This window comes from Pantherophis guttatus, chromosome 3 (assembly GCF_059756535.1).
Source record: "Pantherophis guttatus breed Tessera chromosome 3, ASM5975653v1, whole genome shotgun sequence".
NCBI lineage: Eukaryota > Metazoa > Chordata > Lepidosauria > Squamata > Colubridae > Pantherophis > Pantherophis guttatus.
This window is the reverse complement of record NC_142065.1, coordinates 314,445-338,087: the sequence shown is the minus strand read 5'-3', so window position 1 is coordinate 338,087 and position 23,643 is coordinate 314,445. Positions and strand designations below refer to the sequence as shown.

Below are 23,643 nucleotides of genomic sequence, written 5' to 3'. Positions count from 1 at the left end.
ACAGTTGAGCCCTGGAGGAGAGGAAGCGCCTGCCAGGAAGCCCCTTGCCAGCCAGCTGAAGGAGAGGCAGCGGCAGCGGCTTCAAAGCAAGGCGGAGGAGCTTCCACTGGTGGCCTTGGCTTCCTCTGCCTTTGTTTGAAGTGGGGAAGAGCAGCTTTCACGCCAGGGGGCTTCCTCTTTGGGGAGGAAGCCTGGGAAGGAGGAGGGAGGGAGGGGAAAGAGGCTCCCCGCTGCCCCAGAAGCAACCAGGAAGCCTGGCTGGGTCCCTCGCCTCCACATGATGCTCAGAAGCATGGGATGCGTTCTGTGTGCGTGGCTGCATGGGAGGGGTGCAGAGGCAAGGCAAACGCTTCCGTGGGTGCAGGTGCGAGGCAAGGGAGCCTACGTTGAGGCATCCACAGCCACGGGCTGTGAGGAGGGTGCACTGGCTGTGCAGAATAGGTGGTCTCGAGTAGGCCAAGGGAGCGGGAGAAACCGAAGTGGTCCTGGCACTCTGCTGCGAGTCCCACCCTGACACCAACTCCTCCTGGGCAGCTCTGGATTGGACATGGGGGGGGGGGAGAGAAGCAGCATGCTTCACAAGAGGCTTGTGTGGGGGCAAAGGGGAGGCCGTGGGCCCCAGCTGAAGCAGCGCAGGGATGCCTGTCAGCTGGCACCAGTTTGCCACCAGAAAGACATCAGCCTTCCTGGAGCTGCACCTGGAGGAGCCTTTCCTCCTGAACCCTCCTGACGCCTGGCTAAACCTGGTTTGGCTTGTAAGGGTCAGACCAGGCGCTGCTGACTCCTGTCTTGCGTCCCCTGGCTGAGAGCAGCCCCTTTGGAAACCCCATTTGGGCAGAAAACACCTTTGCTCTCAACCTTGAACTCAGAACAGAATAGGGGCCCCAGTGGGTGCGGATCAAGCAGAGCAGGAGAAACAGGAGGGGGAGAAGCCAGGTGTCCTGCAGAATTGCAGACTCAGCTGAGGGGGTGAGAAGTTCACCTCTTGAGTAATTGCTGACTGTGGGGAGGGGGAGTTTCCTGAGAGCCGCCAAAGCCCCTTCCCCCTGTGCTTCCTGCTGACAAAGCAGGGATTAGAGGGGGCTCCGACATCTCTGCAGCTCAGGGTTAAGAGAGGGTGACGTTCTGGTTTCCTTGCACAGGTTTCAATGCCATTCCGGGGCAGAGACGGCGGGTAAGGAGACGTCTGCAAACCACGGAGGCCTCGGTTCCAGGGAGCAGCTTCCCTCAGCCAGGAAATGGGTCTGCAGCGGAGCTCCCAGGGCATCCCTTCTCATCTCCCCTTCCCCCAAATAAACAGTGGGCCTGAGGGCTTGAAATGCAAAGCCGTTGGTGCCTTCCATGGCTGACATCTTAAGAAACAAGCATGAGCATCAACATCAGGCATCCAGGAGAAGGATAGGGGTGTTTGGTGGGGAGTGGAACAATTAGCGGGAGCCGCCAAGAGTTCCAATCCCTCTCAAACGAATTGTTCTAAGTGTGTGCCAAGTGTGGTTTTACCAAGGTATTCTTGTCTATAAAAGATGTTGAGGCTCTAGGAAGAATCCACCTCGGGTTTAGTGAACAGGAAAAAGTTGTGCTACATCACGTGACAACAACATGACACCATGAGTTTGACACCCCTGAACTAAATGGAGCAGAATATAGTTAGTCCTTGCTTAACAATCGCAATTGGGACCGGAATCTCAGTCACTGAGAAGAGCAGTAATTAAGTTTCCCAAAGTCTCCCCATACTGGACATCTTTGGGGGGGGAGGGCTGGGACCAGGAGAAGCTGTGCTCAATGACCACAATCCCAGTCTTTCCAGTTGCAGCCATTAAATGATCTTCTGGGTCATAAAGAGGATGGGATGAAGGAGCTGCCTGCCAAAGGCATGGGGCTGAAATCCTCCTGGCAGGCAACCCTTTTGCTCACAAACATTCCTACAGCGGGTCAAAGGAATTAAGCTGCCCTCCATGCACGGAAAAAAAATCCTTCATGGGGCTGCAGGAACAGAGCTGAAATCTTCAGGATGCCAGCTCCGTTCCTGCAGCTTTCCAAAGGGTATCCTCTCCTCACCACGCACAAGAGTTAGATATTAGCAGGAGTTTCTTAAGGACATTAGCTGCCAGTTAATTGAACAAGCATCCCAAAGTGAGATGAGTGGCAAATAAATCTAATAAATAATTAAGTTCCTCTTCACTCTTCCTTCGTCAAAGAGAAGCTGATCAGCCATCGGTCTGAAAGGCTTCAGCAGATCCGCATTCAGCAGGTGGCTTGGAGGCCTTTGAGATACTCCAGCCAAAAAAAAAAGTAGAACTATATTTTATTGATATAGGCAATAGTAACAGAATCTTGAGATCTGATTAAGTATCTCCCCTCCACAAATAAACTTAAATAAATTAGGGAGGTATTAACGCAAGTTACTTTCTCTGATTCCTGGGCTTAGCTCATCTTTTCTCAACCTTCCTCTCCGTCCAGTTTCTCTAAGGTCATCTCTGTGACTCTCTACAGGGCTGACTGGAAGACTGCTAAGGTATCCTCATGATTCTACCTATGGACAGGGCTTGCAGTTCTGACTAACAATCTTTGTGCCCTGCTTGTGTCATGCCTCAGATTGGCGTGGTACACACCAATGTCAAATTGAATTTGTAGCAGTCCTTGAAGAATAAAGCCAAGGGACTGGCGAGCAGGGGCCATGCTCCAGGCGGTGCAAGAACACGAAGATTTATCAGAGCAAAGGGGGAGGGGGACGCATCACAACAGCGGCTGAAAGAAGCAGCAGCCAGAAGAGACTGGGTGACTGGAGGACGGAGGTCAAAGGAGGAGCAGCCCCTTGGATGAGAAGGGCAACCCCATGCAAGAATGACCTCCAAGGCGTTTTGCATCCCTCGGCCTCAGAGGAAACAGGCTCAGAGCTTTCCACAGAAGGAAAGGAAACTCTGTGGAACAGGATCCCAAGCCATGGCTCCTTCAGAGGACCGTGGCTGCTCCCTGCAGGGGATGGACTGAAGAGACCAGTGGCTGGCCATCAAACCCATCAGTGTGTGCAGGGTGCTGGCAGCCACAATGGGGAACAACTACCAAGACTCACTACAATACCTCCTGACTGATTCATGTGGGGACAAATGAGACAGCCAAGAAGAGCTACCACAGAACTTCAGTGACAGAGTAATGGAGATCAAGCTCCCGGGGAATTCTCACCCAGCCTCCAATCCATGGAAGAGAAGGCCTTCTACGAGAGCATGTCCACTGGGCAAGAGAAGGCCTTCTACGAGAGCAGACCTAAAGATGCTTTCCAAAAGGCAACTGGACTTTTTTGGTTTTCGTTTCTTTTTTCCTTGAAAACATTATTCACTCCTGACTGAATGGTGAGGAAGGTTCTGGAGAAGTTTCTTGGATAAGAAGTCAAATGTTTTTAAGGAAAAAGAGTCCAGTTGCCTTCTAAAAAGCACCTTTGGGACAACCATGACGTAGATGATGGAGGATCTCTGTAGATGTACGTCCACTGGGCAAATGGGGTCACAGAGACCAGGGATTGAATTATGCGGATGATGGACTGTTGGCCGCAAATTCTGGTAAAAATGTGTTTGACCAAAGCGAGGTAAACCGGATCAGGGAAACTTAAAACTGAGTTCTCTGAAGCTTTGAGAAGCTTCAGAAAGTTGTTCAGATAAGGAGCAGAAGGAGCCTGGAGTGGCCAAAAAGGGGCCTATTGTCCACCCAAGGACACATTTAACGAAAGGCTCAGAAGGTTCATAGCTTTGTCATATAGTAAATGAGGAACAACAAACAATATTTTCGTTAGTATCTACTGCTGACCATCTGACCAAAGAGAAGATGTGGATGATGCTCTCAAAGAAACATGATTCAATTTTAATTAGTTAATTTTCTCAACCACTGTTGGGAGGCTAAATGTTCCAAAGAGCCCTTTCAGGAAATGTCTGCCCGACCCCTTTCTCTTTGAGAAGGTGGGAGAAGCCCCCATAAGGCCAGCGTCCAACAGGAAGACTTAATTAAGGAAGGGGAAGCAGCCCTGGGGGAAACTGACGATGTAGTAAATACCAAGTCCTTAATTTTAGGGGAATTTTAATATGTGTCTCAGATTTCAGAATACCATTTTTTAATAAATGAAGCTCTATGGCAGAAGAACTAAAGGGAAAAGAGCTCACAAGATTGGTGGGGGGTTCTTAAATAAGGAGATACTAAAAGGACAATAGCAAATAATTGCAACGAGAAATTAAAAAATGGAGTAGAAAAAGGCATTGTGTCTGCACAAAAAGCTTAAAGGATCTGCAGACCAAAAAGATGTAAGTAGGTGATGGAGAGCGGGACGGATCGCAACGAGAAGTATGGGGGGGGGGAAGAGCCCGGAACTGCGGAGGCAAGGAAGGCTTGTAATGAGCCAAGGTTAGCAAAGGATGCTAAGAATAACAGAAAAGGACTTTTCGAAATGCAAGTCAAAGAAAGGGAAGTCAGTGTATCGGCCACTTTACAAAGGTGGCAACATGCTAACAGGTAATAAAGGAAACGCTGACCTGCTCAGCTTCTCTTCTGCCTCAATCTCCTGACACAAGGCCGAGCTTTTCAGGAAGAAATTACGAAAAGCAAAGTGGGGAGAGGGGAGAAGGACAGAGACGGTCTGGGAAATCACCATTTACTGAGAATAAGTCCAAATCGCCTGGACCAGATAAGCAGCCTCCAATGAGACTGAAGGAAACAGCCAAAGGTTTTGCTTTGGGGGGGTGGGGGGACCCACAAAATAGTAGAAAAGTAGGGGAGAGCTTTGCAAGGAGACAAAGGAGCTTCAGGCCACGACATTCATAAAAAAATTAAAGACTACCAATCAACGTTAAGTACCCTGAGAACAATGCGAGCGTTTCCAAAGGCAGCGGAGCTTGTCAGAAACTCCCTTTGGCACAAGGGATCCTTCCCTGATTTCTTTAGTGTGTAACTGTCTGCGTCAGATTGCTGGAATGTCACCGGTGTTTTTTGTTGTTTGGTTGCTAAGTTGTGCCTGACCCTTTGCGATGCCACGGACCCCAACACACCAGGGCGGGGGCCCCCACCGTCCTCCATTGTGTCCCTGAGCCTGCCCAAAGTCAGGCCCTCTGTGTCGAGGCGGCATCGGGCTACAGGTCTAATATATCTTTACTTCAACAGCAGCCTTCTGAAGGAGCATCCCACGATATATACTGATTACGCTAAGCCTAGTGAAGTGAAGGCTAGATGGCCTAGCGGTTGAGTGGCTGAAAGATCCTAGTCAAGCAGCACCCATCAATGCTTCCTTATCGATGAAAGCAAGACAAAAAGCTCCTGAGTGACAGCCGTCCATTCTAGCACGTCAAGCACAGCAAGGATGGTTGAACTGGGGGGGGGTCTCCACGGAAAGACAGGCTGGAGAGTGAGGAGGGGGCCTCAAGGACTCCTCGCTCCGAGTTTAGCTGCGGGGCTCCACAGGACTTGGAGTCGACCACAACCACTACATTCACACAACAGGCCCTCTAACACCCTGATCCGTAATGGCCTTGCACAACAGGCTGCCTAACAACACACCAATCCACCTTTACCTCACAAGCCAGTTAAACCTGCTGTGTGAACGGAGCCCTTCCTAGAAGCCCCTGAAATGGGCCTGGCATCATGTGCTTAGCCTTGCCCCCCACCCCCCACCCCCCGGGCCCCTCTGGGCAGTCCCTGGGCCTCCACAAGGCAATCTGCACCCACCCCGGAGACAGGAACAGCCCCTTGGGGGTGCGTGGCGGGGGCCAGGGCTCAGCCCCTCCCTCTGCTGCCCACGGCACCCACCTTCTCCCACTCCTTTCCCCACAGCACTTAGAGGCCCCTTTCAAGAAAGCAGAAGGTAAACAAAGCAGAAACAGGGGGAGAGATCGGGGAGGAAGGGGCAAAGCAGACATGTCCCACGTAGAGCTGTGAGAAGGGGGAGTGTAATTCGGCTGGACGCCACTGGCACCCTCAGGACCAGTCCTTCCAAAGGTGGTCCTTTCTTGCCCCCTCCCCCAAATCAAGACGGTGCTGCTCGTCCTGAGGACTGTCGGACCCCTTTTTGTTCTTGGACTCATAAAATCACTCGGGGAGGGGGCTTCTGCTGGGCCAGCTCTGCTCAGCCTCCCCCCTGGGGGTGGGGGGCAATGCCGAGTCCTCAGGTACCAGGTGAGGTTCCAGCAGACCTCCCCTCGCAAAGGCCTTCCGTGCAAACCCCCCAAGGCCCCCCAGCCAGCTCACCAGCCTCCATGGCCAAGACGGTGATGTTGTGCCAGCCGGCCGTCTCTCGATCCAAGGCCTGCCTGGTCAGGATGGCTCCAGTCTGGGCGTCAATATCAAAAATCTGCTCCGTGTCCTCGGGGGGCTCGAGGGCGTACCTGGGGGCCCAGAAGACAGCAGCTGTGAGCTGCAGCTGACCGGACTGGGCAGAACTAGCCAGGCAGGCAGGGAGGTTGGGCAGCGCAAGGCTGGGCAGAGAGACCTGCGCTCCCCTCGAGCGGCCTGGCACTGGCACAAACCCAGCAGCAGTCTGGCACAGGGTTTGCCTGGGTCCTTCCAGGAGCCCCGCCCATCAGCCCACCTCCTGCTGTGCCGTACTGCCCTTCCTCCCCTCGGGAAGGCACAAGTGGGGCTTCCAGGGCCATGCCCAGCAACCTCTCCCTTCCAGGAGTGCCCTCCTGCAGCCTGGCCAGGCAGAAGCCAGGGAAGAGAAAGAGGCCATTTCCATCTTCCCCCTCCCCACAGCCACAGGTCTCTCTTCCCAACCGCCCCAACCCACGTGCACAGAAGGGGTTCAACACAAAACAGCAGCAGCTGCTGCCGTCCCAGGGACAGGTGGGGGGAGGGTCAGCCCAGGCAGTAGCAGGGGAGGCATGATAGGCAGGCAGCCTGAAAATTGGGGCTGGGGTCTCTTCTTGGCTTCAATCCTTCTGCTGATCAAGAGCCAATGGCTGGGCTGACAAGACTTCATCAGACAAAGGTCAGCATGATGGGAAGAGCGCCTCCCCCCCCCCATGGAGCTCCAGCTGGCAATGCCAGCTCTTTGCATGCCCACCCCAGCCTGGTGGCACCCGGCGGGCAGGGAGGCTGCGTCTGTGAGGCACTACGTCTTTGCCAAAGTGCCACTGCCATAAAGTTAATGGCTCGGAGGAAGGAGTGGCAGGGCACTCGTCAAATCTGCAGACCTGACAAACCAGAGAGGGCACCAGGGAGAAGGTTCATTCAGGAGACCTTGAGCGGGAGAAAGGCCAGAGGAAAGGAGGCTGGAGGGATGGGGGGGCAAGCCCAAGGCTCACTCTGCTCACAGCCCCGGGGCCTGGCGAGGGGGCGCCACACCAGCTCATGCAGGGAGCAGCAACCACAAAGTCCCAGCCTCCTTGGGTAGCAGATGGAGAGGTGCAGGGCACGTGGGCGGGTGAGGGAGGGAGGCTGCCGGAGAGGGCAGATGCAGAGGGCTCCTGCAAAGCTCCTGACAGCCGTGGGCCCAGGGCTTCTGTGCTGTGGAAATCTGGTCAAAGGGCCACCTGCTGCCTGTTGTCGTATTCAGAGAAGGCAAGACCTCCCTCTCTGCAGAAGCCCCACCAATTCATCCAGTTCTCCCCCCCCCCCCCCGCCTTCCATGCCATGAGGTCCGGCAGAAGAGGCGGGTGACTGGCACTGCCTATTAAGGAGCTTCCTCTGCCAGCTTGGGGGGGAGGAGGAGAAGGGGGTCTTTCCTGCCCACCCTTGGGAGCATCACGGCCCCAGAGGTTCGGTTGGCTTCCAAAAGGGAGCCCGCTGGAGGGCTGGGCTGATTGATACAAGACTTTTGCTTGATATTTGTACAGTTTTATCGGTCTTGTTGCTTGCTTGGTTGCTTAATTACGTGAACTGCCCAGAGCCACACCTGGGGGACGGGTTCTTCGCCCATCGCAACATCAGATAAATGAGTATATTAATACAGGATGTCATCCATCTGGATAATCCTGACCGGACTTTCCAGAAGCAAATGCTGAACTCATTCCAGCTCTGCCCCCTTGACTGGTGTTATGCCCTCCTGTGCCCCACCCCCGCCAACTCCGAAAATGCCGGCTGGCATTCCTTCCCTGGACAGCTTGTTTTGTTCTCAAAAGCAAAGGCCCCCCTTCCTAATCGCTTCCTGAAATGGTTTTTTAACCAGCCTGCTGACTTTCCACTCTGCCAGACCCTTCCTGACCTGCTGTAAATATTTCAGCCGCCCTTTTGTCATTCGGAGCCTGAATAAGCACCAAGAGCCCCCCCCCCCCGCTCTTTGAGAGGCCTTTCCCCCCACCCCCTTATCTCCAGACAAGGAAGGAAACATTTGCAAGCCACCCAGAGATGGCACATAAATCGAATGAATGAATGAATGAAGGAACGAACAAACAAACAAACAAACAAACAAACAAATAAATAAAATGTGACAACCCTTGGCCATCTTTGGGGGACGGGGGTGGGTGGGCTGTGCTCCTTGATTTTACTGAGCTCAGAAACCACCAACCCCCCCCCCGAACACACACACACACACACACACACACACACACCCCTGTTCCTGGGCTAAGAGGAGACCCACAGATACTGGCCCTTTGGGGGTCTGGCGACTGGGCTGGTGTGTCCAGTCTCTGAACCAAGTGGGGGAGGCAGGTCAGCCCTTCTCTGTGGTGGCCCCCTCCCTCTGGAACACCACCACCACCTCTTGGAGGTTAGACTCCCCCCCCACTCTTTTGGAAGGCCCCGAAGGCTTGGTTCTGCCAGCGGTTCTGCCTGGGGAACCCAGAGTGGGATGGAGCCCATTAAATGGCTGGTATGAATGTGTGTTGCCGTTGGGATTGGGAGTTATTATTCTATTATCTTTCTTTTTTATTATTTTTATTTCTTTTATATTGTAATTTTACGTCCTTGTAAGCCGCCTTGAGTCACCATGTGCGAGTAGGGGTAGTATAAATTGTCTAAATAAATAAATAAACCAAAACCCAAGACCAGAGGGAAGGGGGTCCCCAGCCCCTCCCTCCGAGTTCTCTGGAGCGGGTGAGCTCCAGCCGTTTTGCCAGCTTGGCTCCGGCTGTCCAAGCCCAGCTGGCCACGGTCCCTTCTGGCACAGGGGCCGGCCCTCCTGCTCCCCCCTCCCCCTCCAGCCCTCTCAGAGGGAGGAGAAGACCTGACTTACCGAACGGGTCTGCTGGCCGCATCGGGGTCCACCGCAGTGACCACCCCCACCAGGGAGCCCACCAGGGCGTCTTCCTGCACCTCCAGGGGGCCGCTGGGAGGACGGAACTCGGGGGGCTCGTCTGCATCCAGCACAGAAACCAGCACGATGGTCTGGTCCCGGAAGGTGTCCAGGCTCATGAAGCGGGGCTCCGCAAACTTATTCAGCGCCTCCAAGACCACGGTGTGCACGGCCTGAGCCTCGAAGTTCAGAGGCTGCAAGGAGGAAGGAGGGGGAGGGGATCACTCTGCCCTCTTATCCCGCCCCCCGCCCCCCGTGACTGACCCCTTGCATTGGGAAGGGGGCCCACCCAGAGCAGGGAAAAAAAGCCCCTCCCCAGAGGGTTCACCCTCCACAGCTAGAGGGTGGGTGGGCAAGTGCTCCTGCCCCCCGGGGGAGGGGAGGCTTCCAGTCCCGAGTTCGGGGCTCACCTGCTGCAAGGAGATCAGGGCTTCCTGCGTGTTGCTGTCTGTGGCCACCCGGAAGGGCCCCAGGGTCCCCTCCTCCTTGATCTGATAGGCCATGTCTGTATTCTCCCCAACGTCGGCATCCTCCGCCCTCACTCGCCCGACCAGCGTGCCCACCGGGGCTGTTTCCACCATGCTGAACTGGTACATCTCTGGGGGGAGGCAGGGGGGCAAGAGGACAGAAGAGCTGAATTCCCATGGAGAAAGGGGAGGGGGCTCTTGCCTGTCTTGCCCCTTCTCAGGAGGCGATCAGGGCCTGCAGTGACAGCCCCTGCCACCATTCTCCAGGATTCCCCCCTCGAGCTGTGCATGGGTGAGGCCGGCCAGGAGCTGGGGCCCTCGGAGTCCTGAGCAGTAGGGACCCACTCCCCCCCACCCGGAGCCCAGCTCTGCTGTGGTCATCCTCCCTGCCCCTCCCCCCAGGCCGGAGCCTTACTCTGGGGGAAGCGAGGGGGGTTGTCATTGACATCAGTGATGACGATGGTGACGGTCGTGGAGCCTGAGAGGCCCCCCAGCTGCCCCGCCATATCTGTGGCCCGCACCACCACCTCATAGCGGTCCTGGGTCTCCCGGTCCAGGTTGGCCACAGCCGTCCGGATCACACCTGCAAGAGGCCAAGGGGTCCATGAGGTGAGGGTTCTTCCTTTCTGGTGGCCCCCTCCGTTCCAAGCAACCCCACCCTGCCCACAGAGCTCCGTACAGCCCCTGGGGGGGGGGGCTCCCTCGGACAACAGAAGGATCTCCAGTGGGGGTGGGGGAAGGAGCCCCGAGCAGGGCAGGAGGCCAAAGGGGTGGGCTTGCTGGAGGCCCCTTCCCTGGGCATCTTCTGCTCAGGGTCCCTGCAAGGGCTCCTCAGCTGCCCAGAGCTCTGCCTTTGGGAGTGCCTAACCCGGCAGCAGCAAACAGCCTTCCTGGCTCCTTTGGAGGGAGCCCGGAGCCAGAAGGGGGGCCAGGGGAGCCTCCCAGCCCACTCCTCTTTTCTGAACAGTCACAGCAGGAATTAGTGAGGGGAAAAAAACAGGAAAAGGAGGGGGGGTGTCTGGGAGTCCACTGCTGGGTGGCAGCCACTGGAGCCCTGCGCCCCCAACTGGGCTTAGCCACGGTAGGTGTGGCAGCTGCGGGTCCCTGTGCCCTCCTTGGGCGGTTTGTGGGCTGCTGCCCTGCACAAACAGGGTGAGAATAAGGGGGGGATGCTGAGCGTGGGGTCTTAAGGAGGCGAGGCTGTGCTCTTGCAGCCCACCCACCGGAGGTGGGTCCTTTAAGGGAGCCGGGGGGGGGGGGAATTGCCACATCCGTCTGTCCAGGCTCTCACCGGCAGCAGCCAAATGTTCACCTTGATCTTGCAACGGCAACCAAATCAAGGCACAAAAACGATCTCTCTCTCCTCATAGGCAACTTCCACCCGGACCAGAGAAATGGGATTTCTGGTCACAACAAACGGAACATTTTTCAGATCCTCCGAACGGCTGTGCTTAAGAAGAGTGGGACAGTCGCTGGCAAAAGGCAGCTGGCCTTCTGAGGAAGTTGCTGGAGAAAGGAGGCCATTCGGGAGACCCCAGGGGCTACTCAGAGCACCCTCCCCCTTTGGGTCCCGGCCAGCCGGTAACCCCCCCTCTCTGCCTGCGACACAGACGGCCAAAGCATTCCGCCAGCCGCGGCTTTGGCCCTTCACACCCTTCGGCCCTCAGACAGACCCAGCAGGGCAGCCACAGGGAGCCTTGAAGAACAGGTTAGCGACACACCTTCCTGGAGAAGGCCAATCCATGTGGTCACCAGGACTCAAGAATGACGTGAAGGCACATCATCCACCCACCCACCCAGCCAGCCGATCCATCCATCCACAAAGCAAAGGAACAACACGGTCACCCGAGACCGAGTAGGATAGGTGGATTCATAGGTGGATGGAGCTGTCCAGATGGGCCACCCTCTGAGGAAGAGTTGGAATGGCCAGACAAAATAGAGTGTGCTGATAAAGCAAGGAGGTCGCCGGCTAAAGGAGAGATAGCTTTGGTCCGAGCCAGTTTGGCTGAAATTGGGGGAGGGGGCTGTTGCCCAACCAGGCCACGGGCCTAGAGGGTTCCAAGGTCTTCTGCACAGATGCAGGTCCCCAGATTTGTGAAGCTCAGAGATCCCAGCGAAGAACACAGACTTAAAGAAAAGGAATAAATATGCACAAATTCAAGCAAGATATCAAAAAGATAAAGTCAAGGGGGGGGGGTTTCACTTCACCACAAGAGTTCGATAAAGCCCTCCTGGAAGGTGACAAGAAATGTATCACTAAGGTATATAACCTCCTCCTGTCCCGATCTGTAGCTGAGGAAATAGTTAAAGACTCGATGATAGCCTGGGGGAGGAATTTCGGATATTCAATAGATCTGGAAAAATGGCAACAAATATGGAATAGGAATGCGAAAATGACGATGGCAGTGTCTTTCAAAGAAAATATATTTAAAATGTTATATAGATGGCATATACCACCAGCAAGAATCGCAAAGATGTTCCCTGGAACCTCAGCAGAACGTTGGGAACGTGGGTCAGCCAGGGGTACATTTTACCACCAATGGTGGACATGTCTACAAGCCCAAAACTATTGGAGTAAGATAAAAGTTTGGCTCATGGAGATTACAGGAGCCAGCTTTCAACTGAGACCAGAGGTCTACTTGCTAGGAATAAACCCTGGGGGCATAAGGAAAGCAGACTGGTACCTTTTCATACACATCAGCACTGCGGCTAGAACTGCATATGCGCAACTTTGGAAAGGGAAGGAAGTACCATCGGATCAGATGATTATCAACAAAACTTTGTGGTGTGCAGAATGTGATAGACTAACATATATTCTTAAAGATAGACAAGAATCAACTTTCAATCAAAGCTGGGATAAATGGTACCAATGGATAGAAGTAAAAATGTTATGAGGTAGATGTTAGGGAAGCATGTAGCACAGAAATGTAAATAGCAAGCTAAATATAAATAAGGGAATATTAGATATAAGATTAACAAATGCAAGATGCAGTATGATAAACCGAACTGAAGCTGTAGTATGATGACATGTAATGTTATTTAGAAACTATATATATATGGGGGTTGAATCAACCTCAGTCGTATGTATGTGATTGTGTTTCGTTATAGTCTTTATTTTGTTTTATGTTTCTAATTTATAATAAAATTTTATTAAAAAAAGAAAAGAAAAGGAATAAATAAAGCGATTTTGAGAAGTATCTGACCAATACATGGGAACTGGAACTCAGCTAAGATAGCAATCGGGATACTGGATCAGAAAGGGTTAATGATGTGCTAAGGGAGGAAGGGGAGGCTCCATAGCAAGCCAATGGCGGGAAATGTAGGGTTGGGGTGCCCAGCAAGTGTGCCAAGGGAGAAGACCTGGCGTAGATGGGTGATAATGCCATCGAACTGGGGAGGCATCTCTCGCCTGCACTCCATCCCTTTGGCTGGTGGCTGAAGTGCAGGTCTTGTTTTCCAAGCTCCCGGCACCCTCTGACATGTCTCCTTCCTCCTCTTTGGCAGGGAGAAATCCTGAGGCTGAAGATCTTTTGTTGTCTGGTACTTTACATTTTGCAAAGACTTTGCGATTTGTTAAGAATAATCTGAGACTTTCCCCCAGCAGAAGCTTCCCTGAAGCCGAGACAAAATCACGAAGTTCCTGCGACATGCTGGATCCCAAAGACCCCCAGTGAAATCTAACGGGGTGACCTGGCTCCTCATGATATGCTGAACCCCTTTGAACTGAGCTGGCAGGGAAGGGGCTCACTTTGGGGTCACTTTGCTAAGGCTCAGGGAGGAAGGAGGCCTCAACTGGCCGGCCAGCCAGCCCACCTAGCCAGGGGGGTCCAAAGGCCCCGAGAGGCAGCGCAGTGGAGAGACCAACCTCCTTGCTGCAGCCCACCCCTTCCAAAGAGGGCCAGGCCGGAGGGGTCTCGGTCTCTGCCTGGGGGCGGGGGAGCTGGCCAAGGGCCGCCTTTTCCTCAGGCCATAGGAAGGGCCGTCAGCACGGACGGCATGGCCAGAGAGGCCCAGTGGGGCTTCCACACTCTGCCCAAGAGGGCCGAAGGGTATACTTGCTACCTCTGTCTGAGCCTGGCTGGGAGACCACGGGCCCAGACCAGTGATGGAATTCAACCAGTGTAACAACCAGTTCGCTGAGCACACCGACTCTAAAACTTACATTCTACTGCACCCCCGGTGAGTAAAACAGCTGAGGTGCCGCAATCTGCTTACTGCGCCCGTCACCTGGGCTTCAAACAAAGGAAATAAAGGCAAGTAGAGTACAGGGGCAGGCGGGCAGGCCTAGCTGATCGTCGGAGCGAACCAGTTCGCCTGAACCTGTCTGAACCAGTAGAATCCCACTCCTGACCCAGACCCAGGAGAAGGACAGGCAAAGTGGGTAGAGTGGTCTCCAGGGCACAGGAAGCCTGGGCCCCAGCAGGCCCTGCAGCTGAGGATGCTGGGCTGCCTCCCGCTCCCACCTGGCGTTTCCCCCTGTCCTGGCCACAGGGCACCGTCGGACGTGCCTTCCTTTCCTTGGTTCACTCATTTAGTAAATGTATTTCCCCACCATTGCAATGCAAGAATACTCCTGGTGCCTTGCATAGAGCAGACATGGGCTAAAACATCCATGACAGGAATGACAGGAACTATAAATACAATAAAAATAAAAACTCTGCAATACACAAGATAAAGCACAAATAAAATACACAGAAGTAAAGATGGCCACGTTTGACACTCCCTCGGTCTTCTGCAGCTGCTGCCGAGCCAGACGGTCCTGGCTGCTCCCTCAAAAGGAGAAGGGAGGCCTGGAGGTGGAGGGGGGAATGCAGGAGGGGACCGCCAGCCATTCTGTGGGCCACAGGCACTTCCAGCAAGGCCCTGCAGAAACTGGGCTGGCCTGGTTGCCTTCCCAGCAGCCACAGCCGAGAAGAATCTCAACCGCCTCAAAGCCCTCTGCTTCCTGGGTGGGCGGTGGGCGGAAGAGTTTAAATTAAGCAAGATGTGGAGGAGGAAAAGGGGGAGAGCAGCCTCTGCTAGGACTGGCGCTGCTTGGAGTCTTGCAAGAGGAAGGGAAGGAAAGAAGGAGGGAGGAAGCGAAGGAGGGAGGGAGAAAGGAAAGGGAGGGAGGGAGGGATGCCCCGAGCAGAGACCTTTCCCAGCCGTGTCCCTGGGCTGAGGAAGGCCCAGGAGCAGCCATGGGGTCTCCTCCACCTGCAGCTAAGAGTGTTGCCAGGGGCTGTCTGAGCCGGGGACCGATCGGGTGAAGGCAGCTGCTTCCCTACTTTTAAGTTATGTGACCCACACAGAGACTGCCGGAGATGAGCAGCAGGTGTGTCCTCTCCTCTGTCCCATCTGGAGACAGCTAGCAGAAGCAACCTGGTCCATGGGTGTTCCAGGGCCAGACAGGGGTGGGGGCATCTGGGCTGGCCTGACACTTAAACCAAAGTGGTCAGATCATTAGATAATTGCCTCCAATTCATGATAGTGTGTGCGGGGTGGGGGTTGGGGGGGCCGGAGGCTGTCTAGAGGGGCCTCCTCCCTCCCTCCCTCCCTCCCTTCCTTTCAAGAGAAGACTAGTGCCCCCACCGCTTGCGTGGGCTCGCATGGATCCTTCCAGGGGCCCTTCAGAAAGTGTCTAGCACAATTGGCCATGGCTGCCTGGCCACAACCACTTCACCCTGGTGCCCCTGCCGCAGCTAACCCACCACGGGTGTTCATGCTCGGCTGGCCCTTCACCACCGGCTCTCCTCCCCTGCCGGGTGGGCGTGGTGTGTCGCTTTCCCACATCAGACGTGTCCACCCTGCTCGGCTTGGTCAGGAAGGATGTGGGAAAGGCTGGGAGCCCAGGCCAAGAAAGGCAGCTGAGGGGACAGTCAAGGAAGAGACTGCCTAGCCTGCAGCTGGACAGTGGGAGGGTCAGGAGGCTCCGAAAGGACCCTCCCTAAATTCTGGAGTGATGAAGGAGACAGGGAGGGAACCATACTTTCAGACTTCCAAGATTGATTTCAGATGAGGGAATTCTACCTTATTTTACATTAACAGAATCTTGCCAATTTAAAACTATAATAATCTTCCCATCTCCTTTACAACCCAAGAAACTAGGGAGGGTTTCTTCTGAGCCTGTGGCCCCGCCCACTATGCAGCTGCGGGCTACTCCGCCTCTTCTCTGACCCTCCCATACAGCTTCTCTTTTCCCAGGTCCTTCCCACAGGCCGTCACAGGAACTTCTCTGGAAGCAGGGCAGGCGATGGAGGGGCACTGCCCAGATTGTCACCTATGCCCTCCCAAGCCGGCACCCCCCTCCTGCACTTGTGCGCGGGTGTTGATGCCCCTTTGTTGGCCACGGGTGCACCATACAGCCAAGGCTGCAGCCGAGGTTGTCTTGGGCCTCCCTGGATGTGCAGGAGCAGAGAAACCAGGTCAAAGTCAAAAAGAAAACGCAAACTGCTCTCATTATCATATATTACAAAAAATGAATGTGCCAGATTTTATGGCTCCTTTTACAGCATTAATGATCACGATGGCTCTGCGAGTTAAGCTGCCGATCCGGGCAATTAAACCGTGAGCTCCAGGCCCAGGAAGGCTCTGCCTGGTGCATGGCGGGAGATGCTGTCAGCACCGAAACGGGGCAGGGGGGCCTAGGGGGCCCCTTGCTTGCTCAGGCACAGCCCACTGCTTGGCTGCTGGGCCAGGAAAGGAGAGGCTTCCCCACACACGCAAACACAGAGTGGGAGCCTGCAGGTGGGACCACCCAGCCAGGAGAAGCAGCCATCCCTCCTCACCCTGAGAAGAGGGGGGGGAGGAAGAGAGGGGTCTCCAACAAGCTAGCGGCCCCTGCACTCTCCCCTTGGCCTCCCATCCATGGAGCAGTCAGTGAGCAGAAACTCTGGGATCAGAAGCAATGCCTGATCCCAGGGGCCTTTCCCAGTGGCTGGCGCTCTCCACAGCTGCACCCCCAGGCTTCCTCACATCCGGGCATGGAAGGCCAACGTCTGGGGAAGGCCTTGGGAGGGGAAGGGCCAGAGCCAGCCCACAGCCTCAGCCCATTTGGGGGTGGCAGAGTCCTGCTCTCAGGGCTGGCTGGGACAGGTTGGAGGGAAGCTGGCCGATCTGCCTCCTGCCCTCCAGTCTTTTCTGCTGGAGAAGAACCACTGGCTCCTCTCTCAACCGCCCCTGCCCCACTGTGAAGGCAGCCCCCCTCCCCTCTGGCTCTGCGTTCAAAGCAGCATTTTCCACTGGGCCTGGCCGGAGGGGGCCGCCTGCTGGGCCTGCTGGGCTGGGTCTCCCAACAAACGTTTCCCAAGGGAAAGCAAAGAGGCTTCCCCAAAAGAGAGCAACCGGCTGTTAAGGCAGAATATTGGCCTGCCAAAGACCAGCGGAAATCCAGTGGGCACCTTTACTTCCAGCCACTTCAGTGGGGCAGTGGCAGCTGAGAGCCCCCCAGGCTACACAGGGTCTTTGCCCCCAAGGAGAAGGAACACCACAGATGGAAAGGGGAAGAGCCCCGGGCAAAGGGGAGCAGGCGGCAGATGGGCTTCTCCGTCTGCCCCAGTCCCACTTCCTCCCTTGCAAAGGCCAGAGCCCACTGCCTGCCCCACCTCCCCCTTACAGACGCCTGCTCAGTGGTGAAACGTAAAATTTGTTACTACCAGTTCTGTGGGCGTGGCTTGGTGGGGGGGGTGTAATGTGACTGGGTGGGTGTGGCCAACTTTTTTTTTTTACTATTAAAAGCATTTTTTCTGCAACATCCTCAGCCCAAGAGGTTGTAGCAAAAATGCTTTTAAAAGCCTCTGACAATCCCAGCTGAGCCACGCGATCATCAGAGGCTTTTTTTTACTTTTAAAAGCATTTTTTGGCCGAAGAGGTTGTAGAAAAAATGCTTTTAATAGTAAAAAAAAAAAAAGCCTCTGATGATCGTGCTGCTCAGCTGGGCATGGGCGGGGAACGCAGGGATTTTTCCGAACCACCCGCCGCCATCAGATTGTGTGATCCGGACTGAACCGGGACATTTCACCCCTGTGCCTGCTGGTCATGGCTGCCACCCCATGACCCAGGGTAGTCTGTGGTCCTTCTTGGTCCCCACCTGGGTTGTTCCCCTTAGGAGGCAGAGAACCCCCCCAGCTCGCCCATTGCCCCATCCCACACCTCAGCTGACCGGTGTTGCTGCCTCCTCTCTAGCCTGGGGCGCCACCCTCCACCTTCAGAACTGGGGGGAAGGGGGCCTGGTGGGGGTGGTGCCTGCTGCTCCCCTGAGGGCTGGTGGGGTTGGGACGGAGGGGGGGGACTTCCCTTCCCACCTCCCCCCCGCCACCTGGGCAGCCCCCTGGCCTTGCATCTCGGCCGCTTGCGGTGACCTCATCCCCTCGGATTCATCCCAGACAGATTTTACAGCAGCTTTATTAGGAGTTATTAAAGGATGGAGCGGCTTCCACTGTTCGTTCATTAAATATTAATAGAGCATTTATAAAGCAATCCTTAATTTAAAGTGTTACCTTTAATCAAAAGCCTGAAACTAAGCAGCCAACTCTGAAAAACTGAGAAGGGGGGAGGCTGCCCCGTTTCCTCCCACACACAGCCCCCCATGGAAGAGGTTGAGGGGAGAACTGCTCCAGAGGATTCTCAGAACCAGAACCGGCCTGTCTGCTCCTAAATGGGCCTGGCTGCAGAGCTGGCCAGGGATCAGATACACACACATACACACACACACACACCCCACCTGGGTCCTGACTGCTCCGGCCAGGGCGCCCGAAGCCCTCCCTGCCTTTCCCCCTGGGGGCCCTCTGGCCCTTACCGGTCTTGCTGTCCACGGTGAAGTGCTGTTCCCCCTCCAGGACACTGTAGGCCACCCGGGCGCTGCTCCCGTAGGTGGGGTCATCCGCATCGGAGGCCAGGACCTGCAGCACCGAAGTCCCTGCAGGAAGCCAAAGAAGGCCGGGTGAAGGGCCCGGCTGCGGCCTCCACCCCACGTGCAAGCCCGCCTCCGGCGAAGGGATGAAGGCCCGTCAGGCCACCCCCACTAAGCTGCTGATCTTAAAGCAATGGGCCACCAGCCAAGCCTGAGCCAACCAGGAGATGCTGCGGCTCAAAAGGCCAATGCAATCTGGGGCTGCACGGGGGATCATGCTTCCATTGTGCCGGTTGGGCTGGATGAGAGCCCCGAGTCCAGTTCTGGGCACCCCACTTCCAGGGGCCACAGAGAAGCTGGAGCGGGTTCCCAGGAGGGCGAGGAAAAGCCGCTCCTGGGGAGGGGCTCAAGGAGCCAGGCAGGGTCAGGTTGCCAATGGGAAGAGTCTGAGGAGACACAACTTCTGCACTGTTCAAACCTGTGCATAACGTTTATTTCTTTATTTATGTAATTTATATGCCGCCCTTCTCCCGTAGGACTCAGGGCGGCATGAGGTAAACCTGCAACAGGGGTGAAATGTGGGTCCCATCTGGGCCACCTGCTCTGTTATTTGGCCCCTTGTTCCCCCTGCCCTGCCTAAGAAGCTGCTGGCAAGAGCTGTTAATCCAAGGGTGAATGAATTCCTGTCCCGAGTGGGGGTTCAACTGCGTGAGACAGAAGCCACCCCCCTTCTGCTCCACTTGGGGCTCCTTCTGTGCACCCCGGATTCTGCTCCCTGCAAACCTTGTGGATGTTTTTCTGAAGGGGAGCGACAGCAGCCCTAACCCGGCCAGTGACCCTCCTCCCCACGCTGATGCACATGGGAAGCGGAGGAAGATGCTTGGGGGGGGAATCTAGCTGCCTGCTGGGTGAGGGGCGCTGCTGCTGCTAAACCCCTCCACCTGCAGGCGTGGCCGCTTTCTCGTGGCTGTGACTTGCTCAAAACAGGTTGCTGGTGCTGAAGGAAGAGGCTTCACAAGGACAGACGTTGCTGCTGCAGTGAGCAAGACAAAGAAAGGCAGGAAACCAGAGAAGACCAGAGCCGCCCACCCAGCTCCAGCCCTGCAAGCTCAGCTTGGTGCTTCCTGAGTCGCTCAGAGGCCGCCGGGCACAGCAGCCGCTCCCTTCGCAGGAGCCCCTTTGTGGGCAAAGCGTGCTTGCTCCTGCCCTGCCCACCGTCTCCCAGCTGGCACAGCCGCTGCTTCCTGGAACCCCCCAGGTCCCTTTTCACCCCCCCAACACCATCTGAATCCCCCCCCCCGTCCCTCAGAGTCCCAGAGGGGCCCACGGCTGCCTTTCGCCGCCTGCGTGCTCCACCCAGAAAGGGGAGGGGAACTCTGGGGCTCAGGAGCTGTGCTGAAAGAATCTGCATCTGGGGCAAGAGCCTCAGCCCCAGTGATGCCCAGCAGTCCCTTCTCAAGGAGGCAGCAGAACAACGACGAGGTACTAAATGTTTCTTTATAGAAAACAATACATGCTTCGCCAGCTGTGCTGGGAGCAAAGGGGCCGAAGAGAGCCTGGTGCCCACTGGGCACTCCAGACCTGCGCAGGCACTCCCCCTCCCCTCCCCGTGGCTCCCACGCAACCTGCCCTCCTTGTTTGGGGTGCAGGCGGGAGAGGGCTCTCCCTCTCTCTCTCTCTCTCCCCCCCCCCAAAGGGCTTAGCTCCCTTGTGGACCGGCTGTTGGGCAGCTCAGCTTCCCCCTCAGGTTTGGGGCCCAGTTGGAAAGAGGCTCAGCTGATGCTCCAGGCAAGGCTGCTGCACAAGCTGCCCAGAGGGCCTGACCAGCTGACCAACCCCTTGGCCGGTTAGGGTTGGGGTTCCCACTTCTAGTGACGCCACCGAGGGGACACCACAGGCAAGTCAGTGGTCTGCTTCAGTGCTCGCCAGACACCCAGGTTCAGCCCGGCTCCCCCCAGGCCGTAGTGGCAGGGTCAGGATGAGCAGTGGTGGTGATGATGCCAAAGGCTATGCCAGATCCAGGCGGGGGGAAGAGCCCAGGATCAGAGGGGGGTGGGTGGCTCACTGGTTGGTCCCATCTCCTAAGCAAAGGAAGTGACAGGAATGGTGCCCGGAGCAGCCGAGGCCGGGGGAGGAACTACAGCTGGGTTAGGGAGGCCCCCAAGTCAGCCAGCTTCATGCAGAGACCCTCTCCTCGCAGGAGAGATGAAAGAGCAAACAGGGTAGGACAAGCTCCGGGAGCCATAGATGGTCAGCCAGCGGGTGTGCCAGGAGACCATTTGGCGGGTAGGCAGAGTCTGCTGTGGCACTTGAGAGGAGGCTGCAGAGCCGGTCCGGCACTGCTGGGACTCACCGATGGGGGAGAGCTCAGCCACACTCCCTATGTAGGGCCCCCCCAGGAACCGGGGCTCGCTGTCGTTGATGTCCTGCACCTTGATGACAAATTCCGACTCGGGCTCCAGCAGCTGGTCGGTCTGGCGGTCCCGCGCCTGAGCCCGCAGCGTGTAGAAGGTTTTCTGCTCGCGATCGAGGCGCTCCGTGGCATGAATGTCCCCTGTCAGCTCATCGATCAGGAAGATGGTGCCGGCACCCTCCCCGGAGATGGTGTACTTGATGGAGCCGTCACCCTCATCGGAATCCGAGTGAATCTGGAGGAGACAGGCGCAGGTCAGGTGCAGGGCGTGCAGTTATGATTGGGGCCCGGCCGTGGGGGGCTGCTGACCACAGTGCCTGCCCCCTTCACAGCCTGGGAGAAACCCATCTCAGCCCTTGCCCAGCATTGTTGGCCCAGCCATCAGGGCTTCCAGGTTGGAAGGGCCACCTAATGCTTAAAAGAGGGGCCGGGCAGGCAGGAAGCGGAAACCTTGAGGACCCTGGAGACCCCCCTCCTCTGGTCTCCTTGGTCAAGCAGAACTAGGCTTCTTCTTGGGGCCTCCCTTCTCTTAATTTAATTTAATTTAATTTCCAATTTATATACCGCCCTTCTCCCTGAGGACTCAGGGCGGTGTACAGCCAAAATAAGAACATAGAATACAAATATTAAAAACCATTAAAAATATGTATAAATTTGGCCCAAAAAATTAAGAAATCACAAACCGATTAAAAGAATTTAAAAAATTTCTTCTTAAACCAGCCCGGCTTGCTGGAAAAGATGAGTTTTAAGGGCACGACGGAAGGCATTGAGGTCATGGATTCTCCTTATCTCAGGGGGCAGCTGATTCCAGAGGGTAGGTGCCCTCACAGAGAAGGCCCTCCCCCTGGGGGTCACCAGCCTACATTGTTTGGCTGATGGCACCCCGAGGAGGCCCTCTCTGTGGGAGCGCACGGCTCAATTGGAGGTCGTCGGTAGCAGCAGGCAGTCTTGCAGATAGCTAGGCCCTATGCCATGGAGCGCTTTAAAGGTGATAACCAACACCTTGAAGCGCACCCGGAAGACCACTGGGAGCCAGTGCAGCTCGTGCAGGAGCGGGGTTACATGGGAGCGCCATGTTGCTCCCATCACTACCCACGCGGCCGCATTCTGGACCAGTTGGAGCCTCCGGGTGCTCTTCAAGGGGAGCCCCATGTAGAGAGTGTTGCAGTAGTCAAGGCGAGAGGTGACGAGGGCGTGAGTGACTGTGCACAAGGAATCCCGATCAAGAAAGGGCCACAACTGGCGAATCAGGCGAACCTGACAAAAGGTCCCCCTGGTTACAGCCATCAGATGTTCCTCCAACGACAGCTGCATATCCAGGAGGACTCCCAGATTGCGAGCCCTTTCTGTGGGGGCCAAAGACTCGCCCCCAATAGTCAGTGATGGAGTCAACTGACTATATCGGGATGCCGGGAGCCACAGCCACTCTGTCTTGGAAGGGTTGAGTTTGAGCCTGTTCCTCCCCATCCAGATCCGCACAGCCTCCAGGCACTAGGACATCACTTCAAGGGCATCGTTGGGGTGGCCTGGGGTGGAGATGTACAGCTGGGTGTCATCAGCATACTGATGGTATCTCACCCCAAAGACACGGATGATCTCACCCAGTGGCTTCACATAAATGTTGAATAGAAGGGGCAAGAGGACCAATCCCTGCGGCACTCCACAGATGAGAGGCTTCGAGGTCGACCTCTGCCCCCCTGCCAACACAGACTGCGACCGGTCGGAGAGAAAGGAGGAGAACCACCGCAACACGGTGCCTCCCACCCCCAACTCTTCCAGCCGGTGCAGCATGATACCATGGTCGATGGTATCAAAAGCCGCTGAGAGATCTAACAGGACCAGAACAGAGGAACAACCCCTGTCCCGAGCCCTCCAGAGATCATCAACCAATGTGACCAATGCCGTTTCCGTGCTGTGCCCAGACCTGAAACCCGACTGGAACGGATCTAGATAAGATGTTTCCTCCAGGAATTGTGGAAACTGTCGCGCGACCACTCTCTCAACAACCTTCGCCATAAAGCGAAGGTTGGAGACAGGACGGTAGTTGGCCAATATTGCCGGATCCAGGGACGGCTTCTTGAGGAGAGGCCTCACCACCGCCTCTTTCAGGGCAGCAGGGAAGTGACCCTCACTCAGCGAAGCATTAATAACGCCCTGGAGCCAGCCTCGTGTAACCTCCCGGGAAGCCAGTACCAACCAGGAGGGACACGGGTCCAGTAAACATGTGGCCGCACTAAGTCTCCCCAAAATCCTGTCCACATCATCGGGAGTCACAGCATCAAACTCCTCCCAGGTAACATTCTCAAGACTATTCCTCGTCACCCTGCCCTGATCTACCCAGTCAGAGTCCAAATCCCCCCAGATCTGAGCGATTTTGTCATACAGGTATTGTCCGAAATCCTCCGCCCTGCCTTCCAAGGGATCCTCCCGCACTCCCAGATGGAGCAGGGAGCGGGTCACCCTAAACAGGGCGGCCGGATGATTCCCTGATGACGCAATAGAGGCGGAAAAGTAGTTAAACTTTGCTGTCTTTATCGCCACTAGGTAGGTCTTAATATGCGACCTTACCAGTGTTCGATCAGATTCAGCGAGACTGGCCCTCCAACCGCTCTCCAGGCGTTTTTTCCGGCGCTTCATTTCCCTCAGCTCCTCAGTAAACCAAGGAGCTGCACTCGATCGGCACCAGGTCAGAGGCCGCAAAGGCACGACTCGGTCCAAGGCCCCACCA

General features: G+C 55.8%; 1 protein-coding gene across 1 annotated transcript in view; it reads right to left on the bottom strand.

Moving 5' to 3' along the window:
- The window catches only part of CDH22 (cadherin 22), a 70,342-nt gene that overhangs the window by 17,144 nt on the left and 29,555 nt on the right, over positions 1-23,643 (bottom strand). The window contains exons 3-8 of the mRNA XM_034424145.3: positions 20,856-21,150; positions 18,449-18,568; positions 10,088-10,255; positions 9,616-9,803; positions 9,146-9,399; positions 6,223-6,359 (exon numbers count right to left, since the gene is read on the bottom strand). Of these exons, the coding sequence (XP_034280036.3) occupies positions 6,223-6,359; positions 9,146-9,399; positions 9,616-9,803; positions 10,088-10,255; positions 18,449-18,568; positions 20,856-21,150 (1,162 nt within the window). The remainder of the gene's footprint in view (positions 1-6,222; positions 6,360-9,145; positions 9,400-9,615; positions 9,804-10,087; positions 10,256-18,448; positions 18,569-20,855; positions 21,151-23,643) is intronic.